At 51.0% G+C, this 12934-nt stretch overlaps 1 protein-coding gene and 1 non-coding gene across 2 annotated transcripts; both read left to right on the forward strand.

Moving 5' to 3' along the window:
* The first annotated feature begins 3790 nt into the window (after window positions 1-3790).
* Window positions 3791-12031, forward strand: LOC116621946 (myeloid cell surface antigen CD33-like). Its single transcript, XM_032387984.1, has 7 exons — window positions 3791-3842; window positions 3905-4288; window positions 4478-4756; window positions 4949-4996; window positions 9199-9298; window positions 9647-9728; window positions 11184-12031. The coding sequence occupies exons 1-7, from the start codon at window positions 3806-3808 to the stop codon at window positions 11364-11366; spliced, it is 1113 nt and encodes a 370-aa protein (XP_032243875.1). The 5' UTR covers window positions 3791-3805; the 3' UTR covers window positions 11367-12031.
* A 561-nt stretch (window positions 12032-12592) lies between these two features.
* LOC116622509 lies at window positions 12593-12696 on the forward strand. The gene has a single exon (XR_004297576.1). It is a non-coding gene; the product is annotated as a U6 spliceosomal RNA (small nuclear RNA).
* Window positions 12697-12934: the final 238 nt, after the last annotated feature.

Below are 12934 nucleotides of genomic sequence, written 5' to 3' on the forward strand. Positions count from 1 at the left end.
CACACTGATACACGCCCATTTCCTACAGTCATACTAAACACAAATTGCTCCTCCAACCACAGACTAGCCAGGACTCTGCACGATGTCAGGCAGCTCCGGACGCTGAGAGTGTGTGAAAAGCAAGAGAACAGCCCCACATGTGAAGCTTGACAGGAGGAGGCGTTGCCCGAAGCAAAAGCATATGTAAGAAAAATTCTGCCGTAGAATGCTAGATCAGGAGGGGTTTTGCACTGTGAATTGCCAGGGGCGTTTGGAAAAGGCTTCATCCATTTATTCAAGTATTTGTACTGGGCACTGCACTGGCCCTGCCCTTATGTGGTGATGGAGGAAGGTGGGAGACATGGCCAAGGAGATGGGTGGATCTTGTCCTCTCAAAATAGAGATGTGGACCCAATGAAAACCTGGAAGAAAACCCCTATGTAGCCTGCTCTTCCTGGTTCTGGCTCCTGTCATGAAATCCTGGAATTGCCTAGGGACCACCCCGCTAAGCAGGGAAAAGTGAGGTCAGGTCTCAGTTCCAGCCCCCAACACAGTGAGTGTGTTCACTCTGTTTTGTTAAATAAACGAATGAATGGAAAACATCTCCCTTCAACTTACTTGGGGTTCTTCCATATTCTTCTGCCTTTAACTCCTACTTGGGCCACTCCAGAACTAATCCCCAGCAGGAATAGTACAACTCCCTGATACCTGCCCAGGAGGGCCTTGGTCCCTAATGCGGAGAGCAGGGTCAGGACATGGGCAGGCGGTGTGGAGACAGGGAGCAGGTCTTGCCTTCCCCTGTGCTTAGGGCATGTCCATTGCCTTGTCTGAACTTCAGCAGCCCCTTCTGAAAAATGGGAAATGAGCACAATCTCTCAAGACAGCCTAGCTCTAATACAGAACAGGTCTGAGGTTCCTGTTCTGTGCACACACCTCAATGTCACTCACCTTCCTGTCAGAACTTCCTCTTGGTCCCACAGCTCATGATTCCTTGAAAGAGAAAATCCCAGCAATGGGCTTGGCTCATCCCTTCCCAGAGCTGCAGCCAACCCTGCTGTCCAGGGGTGAGCAGGTAGGAGAGGGTGGCTGAGGCAGAGACTCTCACGCCCAGGGTCCCAGACTGAGCATCCGGATTTCAAGCTGGAAGCGAACAAACAAGTTTGTGATGACATGAGAGAGCTGTGCATCCCCACACCCAGTACCATCTCCTACCCTCGGGATGGCTGGAACAATTCCACACCTGCTTGTGGCTACTGGTTCCAAAACAGGGACAAGCCTGGTAAGGATGCTCCAATGGCCACGACCCATCTAGACCATGTACTGCAGGTTGTGACTCAGGGATGTTTCCACCTCCTCGGAGACCCTGGGAAATATAACTGTGCTTTGAGCATCATTGACACCAGGAGGATGGAGGCTGGGACATATTTCTTTCAAATGGAAAGTGGAAATGCAGAATATAATTATTTATATGACTTGCTTTCTTTGCATGTGAGGGATATGAAACTGCCTACAAGGAGGACAAGGATGAAACATGGGGGCCCCATAGAACCTGAATGTTGTAGACTGAATTATGCCCCCCAAATTCATATGCTGGAGCCTCAACCCCCAATGTGATTGTATTTTCAGAGATAACTAAAATTAAATCAGATCAAAAAGGTGGAATCCTAAGATGGGTGGGCTTATAAGAAGAGGAAGAGAAAGAGAGTGATCCCTCTCCCTCCCACCCTTGCCTCCTCCCTCTCCAGGTATGGCACAGAGGAAAGGCCATGTGAGGGCACAGGGCATAGTGAGGTGGCTTTACCAAGGGGTGAAGAGAAGGCCACTGAACGGTCTCGGAGGGCCACACCCTGAGCTGCTCCCAGCCCTCGCTGTCCAGGGTCCTGCAGCTGTCTTGGGTAGGGGCTGGAGACAGAGGGGGATCCACCTGCAGCTCGTGGCACCTGCGGGGCGCCTGGGTCTCCCTGCCTCTCCATGCAGAGTGAGTTTCAGGAAGCTGGTCTCTGGGATGCTCCCCCCGGCAGGTATGAGAGAGGATGGTAGAAGGGACAGGGGCGACCTCAGGCTCAACTTTATTCTCAGGTTCAGCTTCAGGCATTCCCAGTGACACAGACCCACTCTGTCTTCTGTGTTGTTGTTGCCAGGACAGAGATATGTTGGTGCCTGGGCTCGGGATCCTGGATCCTAGAGGTGACGGGGCCTCAAGGGAAGGGCCTGGGGCCTATCCAGCATGTGGCTGGGGCACAGAGGTCCTGGGGATGAGAGACATGGGACAAGACAATATGAGAAGGACAGGGGGAACGACAGCATCTGAAGATCCCCTCTTCAATGCAGTCTCCCTGAGCCATCCATAGGGGGCATTTGAACACTCCCTGCACCTCGTCCCACAAGAGCCCAACCAGGCAGGACTGGGGGCTCCTTGGGGTCAGAGTCTGCCTGTTCACCTCCCAGCCCCAGCCCCAGCCCCAGCACAGCACTGGACTCACAGGTGGTGTCCAGTGAGTGTGGTCGAATGGACAAGTCGGTCTCCCCATGAGAGAAGTCAGAGAGCTGGTGGCAAGGAGCGGCACAGCATCGGGAAGGCAGTTAGGCGTCCGCACTGCCTGTGGGTAACAGCTCCGGGCGGTGCAGGATGACTACGCGGCAGGGCAGGAGACAAGACCTGGAGGCCCCTGAGGGCATGGCGAAGTGCCTCCTGTTATGTGAGCAAGGGGACCACAGCAGAAAGGTGCAAAGAGCTTTTCCCACTGCTCAGCCCGAGTTTGCCTCTGCATTGACCTTGGGCCCATGGCAGGGTCCTATAGCTGGGAATCTTCCTTCCTGTCCCCTGAGAGTGCAGGCCATGTCCACTCTGCTCACTGTGTCCCAAAGCACCCAACAGAGCCTCCAGCCCCATGGCCCCAGCCTGTTTCCTCCCTCATGGTCTCTACCAGGCATCTCAAGGGCATGAAATGGGTCCGGTGTATCTCCTCTTTGCCTCCAGCCCTAACACAGAGCTGACGTCCACTCTGTACCCAAGACCCTTCCTCATCTTTCACGGGCTGGACACCCACACAGAACCTCCAAGACCCCATATCTGGAAGAAATGACTGCCCCTCAGCTCTAGACTGGGCTCTCTCAACCTCAGCACTGTTGAACCCTGGAGCTGCATGATTTTTTGCAGTGTGAGCCATCCTGTGCATCGGAGGATGTTTAGAAGCATCCTTAGTCTCAACCCACTAGATGCCAGACACACCCTCCTCCCAAGCCATGATGATCAAATGTGTCCAGACACTGACAAATTTCCCCTTTGTGGGGAGGCAGGCAAACACCCCTGTTCAAGAACCGTAGGTCGAGACACCACAGCGGCTAACTTGGCCCAGGCCAGGAAGTGACCACTTCCCCAGAGCAAATGGAGAGCACCAGTGACGCCACAGCCTGGACAGCAGGACTCCAGCACCCCCACCTACGCCCCTCTCATGCCACGGCATTCTCAGACGCCTCTGCTGTGCCCCTCCCCATCAGGACAGGCCTCTAGCAAATTTGAGGCCTAATGGGCAAGACGCACGCCCCGGTCCAGGCTCAGGTGCTGGAAGGAAGCGCAGAGATGGGGGACAGGACACAGGGTCTGCTCCTGGTCTCTCCTCCCGGGGTGGGTCTCCCTGGTCTGTGGCCAGGGGGTGTGGCTGGCTCTGTGTAGAGAGGGCATGAACTCCACAGCTGCAGTTCCTCTTCTGAGAACCACAAGGCCTTGTGCTCCTCCCCAGCTTCCCGTGGGCCCCCCACAACCCTCCTCCACTGCTCTCCACTTCTTCACCCACAGGAAGCCCACACATCTTCCATCTCAAAGATGCTGCCACCGCTTTTTCTGCCCCTGCTGTGGGCAGGTGAGTGGGCCGGGGGCGGGGCAGGYGGGCRGGGGCTRCTGCTGACCTTCGATTCCCCACAGGGTCCCTGGCTCAGCGTTCAATGTTCCAGCTGCAAGTGCCGGAGACYGTGAAGGTGCAGGAGGGCCTGTGTGTGCATGTGCCCTGCAAATTCTCCYACCCGCAACAAGGATACACTGACGATGACCCAGCTTATGGCTACTGGTTCCAGGAAGGGAGTGATCACAGCCAGGATGTTCTAGTGGCCACCAACAACCCCGATCAAGAAGTGCAGGAGGAGACCCAGGGCCGATTCCACCTCCTCGGGAACCCCCGGGACTACAACTGCTCCCTGGACATCAGAGATGCACAGAGAAGGGACTCGAGGACATACTTCTTTAGGGTGGAGAGAGGGTCTTATGTGAAATATAATTACCTACAGAACCAGCTCTCCGTGCGTGTGACGGGTAAGGAACGGGGTCAAGGAGAGGACACATGTCCCATGCATGGATCCTGAGGGCTCCTGGGGCAGGGCTGGGAAGGGACCCCCTGATCTCCATCCTGGCTGGGGAGGAGACGGCTGGCCTGGGGTAGAGGCTGCTTCCAGGGGCACACTCAGGGTCCCACTCCAGGATCTCTGTCTCTCTCCTCCTCAGCTCTGACACAGATCCCTGACATCCACATCCAGGGGCCCCTAGAATCTGGCCACCCCAAGAACATTACCTGTAGTGTGCCATGGGCCTGTGAGAGCGGGACACCCCCCACCTTCTCCTGGATCGGGGTCGCCCTCACCTCCAGGGGCTCCAAGACTCCCCACTCCTCCGTGCTCACCCTCACCCCGAGGCCCCAGGACCACGGCACCAACCTTACCTGTCGAGTGACCCTCCCCGGAGCTGGTATGAGCGTGGAGAGGACCATCCCGCTCAACGTGTCCTGTGAGTGCCAGGCCAGAACGCCAGGGTCCCTGAGGGCGGTGGGTGTTGGGGAGAGGGAGGCAGGGTCTAGAATCCTGGGGAGGAAGGAAAGAAAACACCCGACACCACACCTTTCTCATTTCTGAAGTTTCTGGGAGAAAAGGGCCAACATCCACCTTCCTGCCTCTGAAAACAATTATGTCTATCTGTCAGATGCACCCCAGAACCTGACCATCAGTGTGTTCCGAAGAGAAGGAACAGGTAGGGTACAACCTTTCCTCTTGGGCTGTGGTGCAAGCAGCGTCTGTCTCCGCCCTTCAGAGCAGAGCTGGGGTTTCAGAAGTCAGGTGGGAGAAAGGCTCAGATCAGGTGTGGGGACAGCAGAGGTGGGGGGCACCCCACTGGCTCCTCAGCGTACAAACTGGCTTCTGCCCACCACTGACCCTGCTCTCAAGGGTATTGCATGACCTCCAAGCCTGATGGGGTGGCCGTCCCCAGTGCCCCAGCTATGTTCCCCTCCCAAACCTTGCCCCATTCCCCTCAGATCTGGACCCTGCCCACTCCTGCAATTCTCTTCCACATTATAATGTTGTTGTTTAAAACAGTAAGCATAAAATGTATCTTGGTCTGCTCAGGCTGCCATAACAAAATACCACAGACTGAGGGGCTTAAGCATCAGACATTTATTCCTCATATTTCTGGAGGCAGGTCCAACGTCAAGGGTCCAGCCAATGTGGCTCCCGGTGAGAGATCACTCCCTGGTAAACAGCTGGTTTCTGGTGGTGTTTTTTCTCACACAACTAAGAGAGAGAGTTCTTTGGTATCTCTTCTTATAAGAGCACTAATCCAGGGACGCCTGGGTGGCTCAGTCTGTTAAGTGTCTGTCTGCCTTTGGCTCAGGTCATGATCCCAGGGTCCTGAGTTCGAGTCCTGAATCTGGCTCCTTGCTCAACGAGGAGCCTGCTTCTCCCTCTGCCTGTTGCTTCCCCTGCTTGTGTGCTCTCTCTCTCTCTCTCTCTGACAAATAAATAAATAAAATCTTAAAAAAAAAAGAGCGCTAATACCATCCCGAGGCCCCTACTCTCATGACCTCACCTAACCCTAATCACCTCCCAAAGACCCATCTAAATACCTCCAAATACCACCATATTGGAGGTTAGGGCTTGGACATATGATCTTGAAGGGAACACAGTCCAGTCCCCAGCAAAACTGAGTAAGAATAAAATAACGTTCAGCACCTGTGTACCTCCCCTCTTGGTTATTTCTCCAAATATAATCTACGCATCTGCGTTTAAAGACACACACATATGTACACACCATGCAGTATACACACTCTGCGCCTTTATTATTTTTTTAAGTTTTAATTCAAATTCCAGTTAGTGACCGTACAGTGCAATATTAGTTTCAAGTATACAATATCGTGATTCATCACTTCCATCCATCACCTGGTGCTCATCACAAGTGCCCTCCTCAGTCCCCTTTACCCGATTCCCCATTCCTCACTCCTTCCCTTCCAGTAACCATCAGTTTGTTCTGTATAGTTAAGAGTCTGTTTCTTGATTTCTCTCTCCCTCTCTTTTGCCTTTGCTTGTTTGTTTCGTTTCTTAATTTCCCCATATGCGTGAAATCACCTGGTATTTGTCTTTCTTCCAGCTGACTTATTTCACTTAGCTATCATTTTTTAAAAAGATTTATTTATTTATTTTAAAGAGAGCACACGTGCGCGCGCACACACACATGCTTTGGAGCTGGGGGAGAGGTGGAGGGAGAGGGAGAGAGAGAATCTTCAGGCAGATTCCCCACTGAGCCCGGAGCCCTATGACACAGGGCTTGGCTTGATCCCAGGACCCTGAGATCAAGACCTCAGCCTAAATCAAGAGTTGGTCACTTAACCGGCTGAGTCACTCAGGTGCCCCTCACTTAGCTATTATTTTTTAATAAATTTTTCATGGTGGAGTAATTTTAGGTTTACATTGTACAGAGAGTTTCCATAAAGCCCTCGTCTAGCTTTCCTTGTCTTTAAAAGTCTTAATACTGCCATGACGCATTTGTCCCAACTAAGTAAGTGACGTTGGTACATTACTGTCTCCATGCGTACATAGGAAAACTTCTTCGTTCTTTCTGAAGATTCCATGGTCTTCCAATTAGAAGTATATTATACTGTAAACTACTTAATGAGTCCCCATTGGTGGAAAGCCATGGAGTTTCCAGATTTTTGTTAAGGCAAATAATACTGCAACAAATAACTTGTATAAACATTCCCCATATGTGTGCATGTGTCTGTAAGATAATTTTTCTAGAAAAGTCCGAAATCAAAGGGTAGGTTTGTGATCTCTACAGCTACTGCCAAATCACGCTGCATGGAAGTTGTTCTGTTTATAATCCCAACCCGCTGAACATTTTCATCCTTGCTGATATCTTAAGTGAATTCACTGTCCTTTTACCTTGAATTACCATTTTGTAAACAGGTTGTGTATCTTTCATTATGTTTAAGAATCGTTTGTATTTCTTTGTGGACTTTTTCTTAATGATTTGAAGAAGCTCTTTTTACATTAAAGAAGTCAGCTGTGTGTTAGTTGAAGGGATTTATTTCCAGCCTAATAATGGCCTTTTGACTTAGTATATGGTGACTTTGTTAGACAAAAACATGGTTTTTTGAGGGGAGGTCTTGCATTCAGTGGCGTACTGGAATTGGCTCTCACTGGCTGGCAAGAGCCAATTGTGTCCATGTTTTCCCAATTCTGCGTTCAGTGACATTTAGTTGGGTGCTTGAAATTGGCCAAGAAGGAAGTATTTATGCCAAGGAAATTGGCAAATCAGAAATTTTTTCCCTCCCCTCCCCAATGAGTTGGTTGTTAAACACATACCAGTAAACCAGTTACATGCATCAATATTTCCTTTCATACCTCTGTCTTTCCCCAATCTGTTATTATTTTTGAGTCCTCAGTAGCATCATATGTCAACACTCCCAAACATACACATTCGCTCAAGGCTTACAGACTATCTGTTCTTCCCTGAGCATGCAGGGCCGTTTCACACCCTAGCTATAGCTGCACTTTCTGTGCCTGCCTCCAGCAATGTCCTTCCATGCCAGCTCCTGGACCCTCTCATGCTCCACTTTAAAAAGCCTCTCCTCCTCCAGGAAGCCCTCCCTGACCTGACAATCGCACTGAACTCCCATCCTCAGGGTTCCCCGAGCACACTGTACCCCCATCACAAAACACATCATGCTGCTTGATGACACCTGATTCTGGGTGTCTCGCTCACAAGACTGTGGACTCTCAGACACAACTAAATTAGATGGGCCTTAGTGAACTTAGTGGAAGACAGAACGCACCCGGGCCTCTTGCAAAGGCTGTGGTGCGTGCTCTCAGCCCTGTCCCCTTCGGCTGACCGAATGATCATGCGGTGGAAGAGAAGAAACAGATTTACATGATGTGAGGAAAAGAGAGACAGAGAAAGAGACAGAGAGACAGAGAACACCCCTAGTGAGGGCCAGGGCTTAGCTTTCTTTCTGTCTTTCCAGGACTTGAGGCTCTGGGCAACGGTTCGTCTCTCCCAGTCCAGGAGGGCCAGCCCCTGCACCTGGTCTGCATCGACGACAGCAACCCTTCTGCTAGGGTGAGCTGGACCCGGGGTAGCCTGACCCTGCAGCCCTCACAACCCTCAAATCCTGGGGTCCTGGAGTTGCCCCGGGTGGAACTGGGGGACCATGGGAGATACGTCTGCAGAGCTCAGCACCTGTTGGGGTCCCTGGAAGCATCCCTGAGCCTCCTTGTGAAGAGTGAGTTGGAACACACCTGGGGGGAAGGATGCTTGGGCCCTGGGGAGGGGTCTTCCTCTGATACTCTGTTGTCTTCCCACAGACCCCCCGAAGCTGTTTGCTCCCTCCTGCTCCTGGGAGGGCGAGGGGCTGCACTGCAGCTGTTCCTCCCAAGCCCAGCCGGCCCCCACCCTGCGCTGGCGGCTGGGGGAGGGGCTGCTGGAAGGGAACAACAGCAACGCCTCCTGGACCATCACCTCCAGCTCTGAGGGGCCCTGGGCCAACAGCTCCCTGAGCCTCAGCGGGCCGCTGGGCTCCGGCCTCAGACTCAGCTGCGAGGCCCGGAACGCCCACGGGAAACAGAGCATGGCTATCCTGGTGCTGCCAGGTCAGGGAGGTATGAAGGGTGATGCCCAGGGGAGGGGGCGCATGAACCAGGACCCTAGAAGACGTTGAGGAGAGAAGTGGCTCTGACTCAGACAAAGGGGCACTAGAGGTCAGAGTCATCTGTAGGTTGGCGGGGGAGGGGTTGAGGAAGGGGCCAGGGAAACAGGAGGCTGGGATCACGGAGAGGGGTGGGGGACAAAGGAGCCAGTCCTGGGTAGAAGTGGGCACACCCCTCGTCATGGATTCCAGAAGGCTGGATGCTCAGGTGCCAGCTTGGCAGGACTGGAGTTTACCCCAGGTCTCTTACCTGCAGGGAGACCAGGGCCCAGGACAGGTGTGATTCAGGGGGCCATCTGGGGAGCTGGAGTCACAGCCCTGCTTGCTCTCTGTCTCTGCCTTATCATCTTCTTCGCGTGAGTGGTGGCCCTGGTTTGGGTGAAGGCCTCATGAGGTTGGGCAGGGAGGGGACTCAAAGAATCTCCCAAACTCAAAGCCCAGAGCTGAAGAAACCTGGCGAGGTGATGCAGCCAGAGAAGAGTACAATTCGTCCAAGAGGCATCAGGAATCTAGCCTCCTGACATGGAGGCCGGGAGTGGTCTCTTCCCCACAAGGGGTTCCCTCTGTCAGGGAGGAGGGAGCATGCGTTCTCCTCCTGGTGTCTGCAGCCAAACATCAGCCTTCATGCCCTGCCTCAGTCAGTCATCCTTCCAGGCTCCCAGCAGCGAGCAGCCAGGCTGAAAGGCCCTGATCTCTCCCCTCAGAGTGAAGACCTACAGGCAGAAATCCAACCAGAAAGCAGCGTGCAGGGATGGCGTCCATCCGGCCTTGAATACCATCTCCCAGGTGAGTGGCCAGGGCCTCTCTTTCTATCTGGCGTCCCACCTGGACACCTCTCCTGGGATGGACCGTGGGGCAGCTCACTCAGCATGCCAAAAGATGAGTCCCTCACCAACCCCCAAAATTTGGTCCTCCCCAGGATTTCTGGCTGCACTCAACTCAGAGACCCCAGAGCCACCTTTTCCTCTCCCCTCTCCTCCAACCACCAGAGCCATGATGGGCCACGTCCCACCCATTTCCCTTTTTAGCAAAGCTTTTTTTTCCATTTAGCCCCTTCTCTGCTGAGCCCTCACTGTCTCCCTCCTGGGCCACTGGCCTCACCTCCACGACTCCACCTCTCCACCTCTCCTCCCAAGATTTGGGCAAGAAATTCCCCAAACACCTGCAACCCCTGTGCTTTCTCCCCACTGCCTAGATCAGCATGGTTCAACAGAAAGATAATGTGAGCCACATACATAGCTTAAAATTTACTAATGGCCACATTTAAAAAGTAGAAAGAAGCATGAGATCAATTTTAATGTAATATATTATTTAACCCAATATATTCAAAATATTATTTCACCATCATATCATCAAGAATCAATGTACAGATTACTAATGAGATAGTCTGCATTCTTCCTTCGTTTTCTTCTTCTTTTCACACTAAGCCTTTGAAATCCAGGGTTTATTTCATACTCGTGGTACACCTCTGCTCAGAATTGCCGTGTTTCACGTGCTCAGCAGCCACACGTGGCTAGGAGCTACCGTATCAGACATGTAGTCCGGTTTCCTTGGCCCGGTGTTCTGTGACCTGTCCCTTGCCAAGTCCTCAGCCCACTTCCTGCCCCTGCCTACAAAATTAGCTCCTTATCCCCCGGCAGGGCTCGTTCTCTGTGACTTTGTGCCTTTGCATGCATGATTTCCTCTGACCCTCCGCATTTGCATTGGCCAGACCCCTAATCACTTTTCATGCTCCAGTTTAAATATTCCCCTGCCCTGTGCAGGCAGACTGTCGTCACGCCTCCCTGTAATAATCACAGGCCTGTCCCCAGCACCCTGGGAGCCCCTGGGTGAGTGCTGCTTCTGTGCATCAGATCACAAATTGCAATTAGATCATTTGCGTGTCTGTGTATGTATGTGTGACAATTTGACACAGTCTCCTTGCCCTGACAGGTTGTCTGAGGTCAGAGGTCATGTGTGCTGAAGAGTTTCTTGACCTTGCTTACTCTGTTTTCATATCTGTAAAATGGGGATAACAGTTATATTAGCCACAGGGGAGTGGGGGGAGTTGTAAGGATTCAATGCCATTATGATGAAAATGTGTTAAAGATACAAATGAATGAATGAGTGAATGAATGGATGGATGGATGGATGCTCAGGAAATGGGCATGAAGTGGATAAATGGGTAAGTGCCCCCCAGCCCCCACTTCCCTTGTCCAGACTCAAAGGCCAGCTCCAGTGCCTTTCCTTCATTCCACTCAGGATCACCTGAGCAAACCCTGGTCAGACAGCCTCTCAGACCCCTTGCCCCCAGCTGGGGCCACCTCCCCATCTGAGAAGGAGCAGGAGCTCCACTACGCCAGCCTCAGCTTCCACGGGCTGAAGCCACACAACTTTCAGGACCAGGAGACCCATGAGTATGCAGAGATCAAGATCCAGAAATGACGACCCCAACCCGCCCCCTGCCTCCAGGAAGGCCAGCTCTGACTGGAGCCTGGACAGGACATCTCTGAAGAAATGTATGTCAGACTCTGATTCCTTAGAAGTTGACAGCCCTCTGAGCCAAAGTTTATAAATGGGAATGTGACACTCCTTGGGGTGGCTGAAAGTCACAGATTCCTGTGTTCAAACATCAGGCAAGCCACTTCACCTCCCCATGCCTTCCTGTGTTCCTTCCTCTGTAAAATGGGGGATAATATTCATTGGGCACATTGTTCAGTGGGAAAAAATGCATCATTGGCATTGTTAAGTATATCCTTATGTGTTAAGTTTATCTCAGGATGGAGGGAGATATCAACGTTTGAACATATATTGTCTTTTGTTTTCTTTTCTCTTTTTTGGGGGGGAGGTGTCATGTATTATTTTTAAAAGTAAATCTATTTCTAAATGTAACTCTCTGGCAGGAGTAGATATTTCTCAATACATGTATCTAACAAAGGATTCATCTGCAGTATAATAAGAATACATAAGGATCTTCCGAAAATCAGTAAAAAAAAAAGGCAGACAACCCAATAAAAAAGCAATATTCAAAGGGCCCATAGGCATATAGAAAGGTGGGTAACATCAGTAGTTGTCAAGGAAATGTGAGTAAAGACTCCAGTGCTGGGCCACTGAAAGGCCACCACATTGGCTAAAATAATAAAAGCAATTATCAAGAATATCAAGTGTTGAAGACATTACACTAATTGAAATAAGCCATCACCAAAAGACAAATACTGCATGATTCCAGTTATACCAAGTATCTAAAGTAATCAAATTCTTAAAACAGAAGGTAGAGGGGGCTCTAGGGGAGGGGAAGTAGGAAGCTGCTTCTCAGTAGGTAGAGTTTCAGTTCCGCATGATGAAGATTTCCTAGAGCTTAATGATGTGCATGTAGTTAACACTACTGTACCACACACTTAAAAATATTTAAGATGGTAAATTTTATGTTGTTTTTTTTTTTACCACAAAAAAAAGAGTAATATGTAGTGGTTACCAAGGGGTTGGGCGGTTGGAGGAGTGGATGGACAATTAATATTTAATGGGTACAGAATTTCATCCATCTAGGGAATGGATGATGGTGATGGTTGCCCAATGTGAATGCACTTAATTCCACTAATTGTACACTGAAAACAGTAAGTTTTATGTCATACTTTGCCACAATAAAATTTTTTTCTTAAAGAGTATCAAGTATGCTTCAGCAGCACATATCCTAAAATTGGAAAGATACAGAGAAGATTAGCATGGCCCCTGTGCAAGAATATCAAGTGTTGGTGAAGATGTGGAGCATCTGGAACTCTCATACATTGCCAGGGGTGGGGGGAGTGAGAATTGGTACAACCCCCTTGGAAAAATGTTTGTCACTCTCTACTAACAACTGAGCACGGAGCCAGCAATTTCACTCCAAGGTGTGTATCCAACAGAAGTGCATACAAATGTTCGCCAAATGCGTATGAGAATGTTCATGGCTGCCATGGTTGCCATGAGAAAATGGAACCTGCCCAAATGCCCATAACAGTAAGACAGGTAGACAG

This window comes from Phoca vitulina, unplaced genomic scaffold (assembly GCF_004348235.1).
Source record: "Phoca vitulina isolate PV1807 unplaced genomic scaffold, GSC_HSeal_1.0 scaffold52, whole genome shotgun sequence".
NCBI classification, from domain to species: Eukaryota; Metazoa; Chordata; class Mammalia; order Carnivora; family Phocidae; genus Phoca; species Phoca vitulina.